Source organism: Antrostomus carolinensis, unplaced genomic scaffold, assembly GCF_000700745.2.
Source record: "Antrostomus carolinensis isolate BGI_N321 unplaced genomic scaffold, ASM70074v2 scaffold22901, whole genome shotgun sequence".
NCBI lineage: Eukaryota > Metazoa > Chordata > Aves > Caprimulgiformes > Caprimulgidae > Antrostomus > Antrostomus carolinensis.
The window spans coordinates 916-10,699 of NW_010292299.1; the positions used below are offsets into that span (position 1 = coordinate 916).

At 35.7% G+C, this 9,784-nt stretch overlaps 1 protein-coding gene across 2 annotated transcripts; it reads left to right on the forward strand.

Moving 5' to 3' along the window:
- Positions 1-613: 613 nt before the first annotated feature.
- On the forward strand, positions 614-5,523 carry IKBIP (IKBKB interacting protein). 2 transcript variants are annotated; one of them, XM_029087207.1, is made up of 3 exons: positions 614-724; positions 1,706-2,532; positions 4,678-5,305. In XM_029087207.1, exons 1-3 carry the CDS (start codon positions 641-643, stop codon positions 4,724-4,726), a joined length of 960 nt encoding a protein of 319 aa, XP_028943040.1. In that variant the 5' UTR covers positions 614-640; the 3' UTR covers positions 4,727-5,305. The 2 variants fall into 2 exon arrangements, with proteins under 2 accessions (XP_028943040.1, XP_010175223.1); XM_010176921.1 differs by lacking the exon at positions 1,706-2,532 and having other exon boundaries at positions 4,678-5,523.
- The last annotated feature ends 4,261 nt before the right edge of the window (positions 5,524-9,784 follow it).

Genomic DNA, 9,784 nt, shown 5'->3' on the forward strand with positions numbered 1-9,784 from the left:
TTCACAGTAAATGAATCTTGTATGTATCTAAAGTACCGGATTGAGATCTCTACTGTCTGTTCAAAGCTGGCATCACCATACACAAGCTTTGCCACAAGGTACCATATGTTCTTGGATGGTTACAATTAAACAACATTAGAGTTCACCAGCCTTTCTAAATGCAAAGGTTCCCATGCATGATTTTTTTGATGCTTTGCAAGAAAGTCCAAATTATTTTTTGTGTTTTATTTCCACCAGTTAAATAATATTTTATCAATAAAATATATTGTCTTACCTGTGAAGCAAGACATCATGAGCAGGTAGTGGCTTCCCTATGTCAGTAATCTTACTGGACGTTTTTGCTGTTTGAATGGCATACTATGTGAAAATGAAGCACACCTATGGTTGTTTCTGTGTGTTTCCACCTCTAGTGGAAGATAACTCCCATATGGAGACAGATAAACATCATTAAACTCTAATAGCTTTTTTTTCTCTCATGTATCGATCTATCAAAATCTGTGAGCGCAGACTCCTGCAGTAACAGATTGATGTGAATCGGGTCTTGGAACACTTAATATAAGCTAACTATGTAGTTATGTTTACTATTTATTTATTTCCAATTTGCAGGTTCCTATTTCAGCAGTCAGGTCAATTTGCTGATATGGAAAAAAAGTACAATTTCTTACAGCAAGAAGCTGAAAAATTCCTGGATGTGGAAAATAAAGTTAACTTAATTTCTGAAAAGGTAATCATCAACATCTTATTTGGATAACCTCTGGTGAATATTTGCCATTGTTTTACTTTGTTGTCATTTAGTTAAATTTGACTGTTTTAAAACAAATTTTCATAATGTGATCTAGTTGCCTATGAATAGACCTTTGGAGAATATTTCATGCCACTAAATGTGTCAATCCATATCATTCTTCCAGGTATGTGAATGTAGTGGTTGTATCTCAGTATTATTTTTAGACACCAAACTATTTTTAAAAACTTATATTTATGCACATACTTCATTCTACCAGTATTGTTCTGTGTGTAATTCTAATATACATTGATTTGAAGAAAATTTACAGGCATCTTTATGTAGTAGACCTGTTCTAATAACTGAAAGACATAATGAAGTGATAGTATTTTTTTTTCATTGCTCTTTTATTTTCTTATCTATTTGTGACATTATCAAGTAGAAAACTTGGGCTGGCTGCCGTATTATCCCCTATAACATACAGATAATGATGGGAGTACAGCATGGCTTATGCCAGTGACTTTGTTTTAGCACCGATCTCATAATTATGTCACTTATACATCATGTAATTTGGATATTTATATACTACACTTCAGATTGCAAAATGTTGCATGGGATTTAGGTAGTGGGATATATGTTACCAAAAAAACCCAACCAAACAAAACCAACCAAACAAAACCACAACAAAAAACCCACCAAACCAAAAACTCCAAAACCACCATGAAAAATAAGGGATTGACAACAAAGAAAATGGAATGCATTCTATAAAAATTCAACAATAAACATATCCTTTTCTGTGAATTTTTCATGCTAGGTTAATCAACAATATTTTAAAGATGAAATATGAAAACAAATTGTATAAGACCTTTGTAATAAGCGAAGTGGCTTCCAAGGGACTTTATTCTCTGTTAAATAAATGCAAATGGTTTCCTATTCTTACTTTTGTTAAGTAGATGTGGACATTGTTTTGTGTTATAAATACAGCTTGAGTCTTCTGAAAGTATTCTACAAGAAGCTGCCTCATCCATCTCTGTGATGACTGAGTTTGAGCAGGAAATATCTTCTCTTCATAACGTCATAAATGATATTCAGAACAATGAACAGACTCTCTCTATAAAGATGCAGAGCATTAATGAGAAGTTCCAAAATGTTACAAATTCCTGGAGAAGAAGTTTGAATGAAATGAACACAAACACTAGCGGTTTAAAATCTGAAGCGAAGTTCATACATACAGAAGTTACTTCCCAAATTAATGAAGTTGACCAAAGAATTAAATCCCTTTCAGAAAGAGTAAAAGATTTGGAAGACAGTACGGCCAGAAATATTAAAACACTAAAAAGGCAAGAAGATGATGAATTCTCTAGAGTTGAACAGAAGTTGGACTTGCATGCAAAGGCAGTTGAAAAGCTAGAAGAAGAACAGAATAATCTGGTAGCCAAGGATACAGACCTGAATCAGAAACTTGCTAACTATGAACCTAAAATCGAGGAGTGCAAGACACATTTGCCAACAATTGAAAATGCTATTCACTCTATTCTTAGATTATCAAGTGAATTGCTAAGTATGGAGAAAAAGATAGAGGACTTGACAACACAGCTGTATACTGTGGAAAATGCTATGTTGAAAACTGTTTCCGATACAATGGTGATGCAGAAGGTTCTTGAGGGCGTTCAGTACAACAGCAGCACACTGAAAGTGCAAAATGAAATAGTGGTTTTAGAAGAAGTAAAGGGTGACGTAAATGTATCTTCAAAGGCTAAAGAAAAAACTTTAGAAAGCTATGACTTAGAAAATGACCAGAATGGGGATAAGTGAGTTTGTACTTAGGGTTTTAATTGATAAAATGGCACTTTAATTTATTAATGTGACTCCAATATCTGTTAAGGATAGCTGAAATATTGTCATTAATTTAAATAGGCATTGGACCAGACTGAAAGGCAAACTTAATAAAGAAGCTAGAGAGCAAGAAATAAAGGAGCATTTCCTTAAATTAAGGATTTTTTAATCTTATTTGTTACAAGTTCTTTTTTAATAAAAGGAATTTGAAGAAAAATATTTCGATTTAAGAAAAAACAAAAGTCAAAACCGGAGATATCAGGTTACAATTTACAAGTTTTAACCTTTTCTTCTGGAGAATGTTCTCTGTTAGGCATTATATGACATGTCTGGAATTGCTTTGCATTTCAAAGGGAAAAAAAACCCAACAGTGTCACTGACATTGTTTCCCAAAGTTTGGTGAACCAAGAGCTGCAAAAGCAATTAACGAAAACCATGGAGTTAGGTACCTGGAGGCAGGGAATATCTCATTTATCCATAGATCTAATAGATCTATTTACACAGGATGTAGTACTACCTAATAGGTCTGATAATAGTTGTTCATTGAAATTTGGATCTCAAGACTGCTGTTAATTTGTGTCTACAGACTTGTGTCTTGATAATTTCCTATTTCTGAACTCAGGAAAGGAGATTGCTTAGTAGACAGTATGAACCCACAACATTTATGACTTAATCAGGCTTCAGTTAAATTATTCTGGTTTTTACATTAATTTATCTAGAACTCTACTGAAATCTTCAAGAAGCAGTTAATGCTGCCCATTCAAGAGACTTGAATTAAATGCTTGTTATTAAACCAGCATTTCTTAGTGCTATAAAGGCTATCAGTTTCATGTATTTATTATTTATATAAAGATTTGTATCTGTTTACAGTCATATTCAATAAAAATATATTGTAGTGGATTTCCCTGTCCTGATGCATAATCTAATTCAAAATAAATTGCTTTTCCAGAAGGAATACTTTAGTGTTCAGTGTTCCATTAAGAAATACTATTCTATATGGAAATGGTTTTTAAATACTTTTCACAAGTGTGTTCCAGTGTGTTTCTACTTCACATATTTTTGGGGAAGGGTGGCTATATTACCAGTGGTACACTCCTCTGTTTACCATCTTTCATCAGCCTCAGCCCTATGGAAAGCTGAATGTACATGAGATTGAACAGAAAATCCTCATCCTTAGAGAGCACTACCTAGGAAAAACCAGCACAACTCTCCACAACCTAAATTTTAATATTTCGTTTTTAAGCAAACAGTTCTGCAGTGCTAGTGAGGAGTGACCAATACTATCAAAAAGTTAAAAATAGTTGTTTCTTTGGTGGTATTTTTACTAGTAGTGTCAAGAAAAGGATTAGTATGAAACTAATTATAGCCCATTTGATGGTTTTTTCTTTCCAAGTTCTACACTGACTTATTGGGGATTGAACATCATAGTATCACTCAGGTATTTTCCTTTCTTCCTCTCAAATTTGAAAACCAAGAACCAATAGTTAAAAAAACCCAAAGTGAACTAGCAAATTCAGCCAAAAATCCAACAGCAGTATGAGTGTTCCCTCATTAAGACAGCTTTTATGGGGGAAGGCTGTTTAAATATTTTTCCTGTTAAGTATTTTGGTGGCTATTTAAACAAAAGGGAACCATGCCTAATTCCTTTGACTTTTTCCTCTGAGAATGCCGGGTTCAATATCATGATTACCACAGTAAAAACACATTGGTTAATTATGGTCTGTGATTTTTGGATAAGAGAATTTTAAAGTAGGCAGCTCTCTAAAATGTTTCTGTGTATCTTTCAACGTGTGTCTTTCTGGATCACACAGGTTATAGGATTAATACAAAAATTTCTGTAAATCAGAAGAAGATTGCATTTGATGACTTATATTTTCAGAGGTCATACTGGAAAGTCATACAGTACCTTCCTGTAATTCTTGTTATAATAGGAAAAAGTAGTAACATTTGTATTTGTTATATATACTGAAAGGAAAATGTAAGTTTATTTCCTGAAGACAGGGTTTGTGCTTAATTTCAATATCAGAATAGTGAGATATTTCATTAGAGTATAGCTTTAATTTTGAGGTGAGTTGTTAAGCTAGAAATCTTGTCAAATATCTTTATTTGTATCTCTCTAGTGTGAAAAGACTTGGAACTCAGTGGAACAGCTGGAAGATCTTCAAATAATTTCTCACATTAAACATCTGCAGGAAGATATTTATAAAATGAAAACATGGTCTAGCAGCATAATTAAAAAACAAGAAGAACTGCAGAAGAATTTAACAACTCTTTTTCACGCAGTTTCAAGTGTCGAACAGAATGCAGCTTCTGTAGCAAAAAACATAACTTTGATGATTGTGACTGTAAAAACAGACATAAGGCGCATTTCAGGCCTAGTCTCAGATATGACTGCACTGACAGACTCTTTGCAAACACTCGAAGACAAAGGAGAAAAAGGTGAAAAGAAGATAGTAAAAAATATAGGTGAACTGCTTACCAGCAGCATCGACCGAAGTACAAAACTACAAAGCTTGGCATCCAGTAACGCAAGAAAAATTGAACAAATTAAGACAGCACTGTCCGAGTTAAGGAGCGATTTTAACAAGCATTCAGGTAGACTTTTGAATCTCGAAGGTGACAGAGCAAAAGTTCTGAAGACGGTTACATTTGCAAATGATTTAAAACCCAAGATGTACAAACTTAAAAAGGATTTTGCTGTCTTGGAGCCATTAATAAATGACCTAACAGTGAGAATAGGAAGACTAGTGGATGACGTATTACGTCGGGAGAAGGAAATTGCTTTACTGAATGAGAAACTGGCCAACCTCACGAGAGTTCAAACTGAGATCAAAGATATGAAAAATGAAATAAGCAAGATTTCAGACATGAATTGATCGGTGTGAAATGTCACTGCCTAAAGAATAGTAGTGTTTGAGGAGCATGGACCCCATCACGTGTAGTACCAAGAAAGACAAGGCTTTATTTAGAAGAGATTTGTCCTCTTCCTTTGAAAAGGACAGAAAAAAAGTCATACTGATTTCAAGGGACAAGCTATAATGTGAGCAAAAAACATGTCTCTGTGCATGTATTTGTCTTTCTGAAGGATGACAGTTCCTTATTTAATAAACTGCTTGTTTTGTACAGTAAAACAGTGTTAAAGCATAAAATGTTCTTGCCTTTAGAGTTTGCTTTCATGAAGAAAGCAGGGCCCAAGACTGACAGATCTTCAGCTTCCCTTTACTGCTCCAAATAAAGGAATAAAATTGTGGTTTTCAGACAGAGTTAAACAAGAGTTAGTCAAACTGCAGGAGCAATTTAGTATTTGTCTCAATATATTCACTCTATGATTTTTGAAAAATATATAATTTTTTTTAATAATATTAAAAAGAGGTAAATGCAGTGAAGCAAGCAATGCCCAGAAACATTACTGATGCCTTGCAAAAAGTCTGTCACACATTTAGATAGAATAGTTTGTATAAGGTTTTCTGTGAGGCTTTATAATTGTAAATTATAATGACTGTGCAGCACTGTTATTCCTTAAAACAGAGCTGTGTCTGTTCGGAAAACCTAAGTGTAACTCATTCATTGTTTCTTAGCCTGTAAAATACTATAGTGAGCAGAATTAGCAAAGAGAAGCTACTTAGGTTCTGAGAGGTTGGAGTGATAAGAGCCACTGGCAGTCCTTCTGTGGTGAAAAGCAAGAGTTTAAAAGATCTGAGACATTTGAAAATGCGGTAAGCAGTAGACTGAAGTAACAAGATAATGGGAATGGGTTTAGCAGAGGAAAGGGAGAAAAGTGCATTAAATAGGAATAAAAATTACTATAAAAACAATTAGGAGAGATACAGCAATTCAGAAGATCCCTACAAATGAAATTATATCAAGAAGTATAAGCATACAGTAAGGTCTTTATACCTTCTCCATTGTTTAGCTGGTCAAGCCTGAACACCTTGCAGCTACTAGGCAATTGACTTGATGGAAGGTTAATACCATTCCCCTCCTTCATTATTCTCATCCTTGTTCAGAGCTGCATGTCTTTTGGCTGCCTTCATGTTGCTGGTCTTCTGTACCTTGCTTGCCTCATTGCCCTAAGTCAACATTACATGCTTTGTTTCATTCAAAAGTCTTCCTCTTTTTGGTATCAGTCCATTCCTACCTCCCAATTTTCTTTTACCCTCTTCCAGTCCACATGACAGACCACAAGGATTAACCTGTCAAAAGACAAGTTTTCCTAGAAAGCATCCACAGACACTATTTACCAACCAGTGTCCCTTTGCTGTTTCACATCATTCTTGAGCAAGGCCCTGAAAATAACCAAATGGCATTTGAAGGAAACAAAAATTAAAAAAACATCCAGAATGATCAGCCATGCTAAAGCATGTGTTCTGTATCATACTTGAAAATATACATATACATGCATATACATACACCACAGGAGTTTGGGGTTTACATAATAAATATCTCATTTGTATAGTAAAGCTTGGATTTCACTGAATCCACCAATCCTGTGGGGTTTTTGTGAGCAAGCTCATGAAAGTCACATCAAGGAAAGCACTTGGCACTAAATATTTTTCGTCCAAAATATGCCAATAGCTAGGCTTTTCTCACACAAATACAGACTGCCTAATGAATAAATCTGCCCTCTAGTGTAGAAAGAAACCGAGACTTTGGATTTAAAACAAGGAGCTATGCAACCATCGTAACAAGTGATGAAAGGATGAGTTAAGGAAATAGTGTATCCTAAGGATATCAGATTTTGACTAATGTGAAGTTTACTTACCTCAGCAAAATCTCCATACACATTTTATTTACACAAGAGAAGTGGAAAATACACTCCAGCTGCACAGTTAATGAGACAAGCCTTGACACAGCAAAGAGGTCTTTCTGGATGAAAAGAGCAAGCTTTCTCTTTGGAAAAGTAACCAGAAAATAAGCCAGAATAAACAACTGCTGGTTTCACTTTCAAGCCCCAAATGAATAACCTCCAAATTCCAAAACACATCTACTAGTGAACAGCCGAGTACACAGTCCTGCTCATGGTCTCCACAGGAAGTATGCAAAAAATGTCACAGAACCATTAACTTCACATGATCTATAGATGTACAGACTACCCACCCTTCCTCCACAAGGACTGCATGTCCAAGGCATTACAATCCTCTCAGAAATTGTTGCTACAAGCGAGAGAGAAAAAGTCCAAGTCACAGAGGTAATATTTACTTGGGGAAAAAAATCTGGACCTGAGGTTTACACACCCACTGTATTGTCCTTTGAAGTAAGGCAAGTGATTGGTAGTTCTGCCATAATCCGCACAGGTATTGCAAATCTTTCTTTGCCCTTCAAGCACACAGCTCCACTGTACAAAAAAAATTGTATGAAAGTTTTAGGGTAGCTTTGTAATTGCATTGGTCTAAGGACAGAAGCAAAGCTCTTTCTACAGTGAAAAAGATGGGGCAGAGACTGAGGTATTTTTCATAAGTTTAAAGCAGACTACTAACCTCACCTCCTTGGTTTAGTACTGTCAGAGGTGGGGAGAGCATCAGCTCAGGAAAACTATAGCCCCTTCCTTCATTTCTAGGGGCACTCAGTGATACTCTTTATAATTTTTTTAAGTGATTGAGAGATTCAGGTAATAATGAAAATTACAGCTACACTACTTAAAACATACCATCCCACGCAGCCCAACCTGTGATGATGCTCAGGACATCTTTGCTTTTAACTTAGTATGCAGGTATAGAACTGGACAATTATATTGTCAGCAACTCACAAGGAAAGAAACAAAACATAACAGCAACAGTATTATGTGATCAGTGCTGAAAAATGACACAAGCAAAGTAATCCCAACATGTTCAAATCTACTTTTAGACAACAGAACATCAGCCAAGAAGTTTCTGGCTGGCGACATCGTTCTCCCACATCACTCTGAGTTACAAAAAACTTATTCCATAACGAGGCCATGTAGCTACTAAGCTCAACTCTCCAAGGTACTCATATTTGCTATAAAAAAGCAGAATGTTTATTTCTTTCACTGTGAACTACATAATTTCTATGTAGAAATGTAAGTGAATTACAACTATTTGCATGATTACAGCCCATTTTAAAATGATATGCAACAAACATTTCGGCAAGCATCAGTACATTTGATCTGTAGTACAACCTGATACAAATGCATGGAGTTGTTCCAAATTTATATAGACAGTATGCTCTAAACCAGAAAGCTGATCTCAGCTCCAGTAATAGCAAGAAAGGAGGTTTTCTCTTTCATTAAACAATATACACAAGCAGCATATACATCACCCATGTTTTACAAAGCACTTTGGGGTTTAGTGACTCGTCTGGAGTTACCCAAGTTCAAAATGGAGTGATCCTTTTTGATACAGGACTTTCTTTGCAAGTAAAGCGAAAGTCCCTCAAAAGCACCACTGCTCCCCTGCCCCACCTTCTCAACTTCTGGAAAACGTATCACGCATCGTACTATAAAGCAGTTATCAATGACAAAGTTGACCTTTTAAATGTATTTCAATACTACAGTTTTCCCACTGAAGCTTATTTAACGTATCAGTGGGTGACCCTTTGAACAATGGCACTTTATACGTTAAACCCCTTTATCTCAAGCAACCGAACAAGCCTATGGCTGAGTGTCCATGAAGTCAGCAGCTGCAAGGGAACTCCCTCCCCCTCTCGGGTTTTCCACTGAAACGCAACACTGGAGTAGCAGGAAGCATATTTTCCCTTCTCAGTTACAGAAGAAAAGGGGAACAGCTAGCTGCCCCTTTTAGTCTTATCTCAGATTTACCTTGATAAAATTATCTGAGCATCTTTAAGAAGCTAGTTTCAGGTCTACCCCTGAGCAATGAGAAAATGGGTTTAAGATTCTCTTATTACTACACGTTATCTAAAATGGCTGCACAACGGTGACCCAATTCTAAAGAAAAATTGTGATTCTGCTCCACACATAGAATGGCAAGAAACAGTAGTGAGAAATTTAGCTTATAATTGCATCACTTGACAATAAGACGAACTCACTGCATGAGCCAAGTCTTGTCACTTTTCTGACAGCCTTGGAAGTCAACCAAGTGCTTCACTTTCCCAGGATTAGAAGGAACACAAGATGTTTTCCAGCAAAGTCTACTTCGTTAAAACATGCCTTTGAAGAAACTATGATATTCAGTACCCAAAAGTGATACTGCTTTTTCTAGTAAGTTGAACCACGTACAAAAGTTAACTTCAGAAGCTGATTTAACATCA

Bases quoted from the DNA above. Each gene is read 5' to 3' on its own strand.
- IKBIP (XM_029087207.1), top strand. From the start codon at position 641: ATGGAAAAAAAGTACAATTTCTTACAGCAAGAAGCTGAAAAATTCCTG. The intron at 725-1,705 runs GTAATCATCAAC...TTATAAATACAG, and splicing joins TTAACTTAATTTCTGAAAAG to CTTGAGTCTTCTGAAAGTAT. The intron at 2,533-4,677 runs GTGAGTTTGTAC...GTATCTCTCTAG, and splicing joins AATGACCAGAATGGGGATAA to TGTGAAAAGACTTGGAACTC.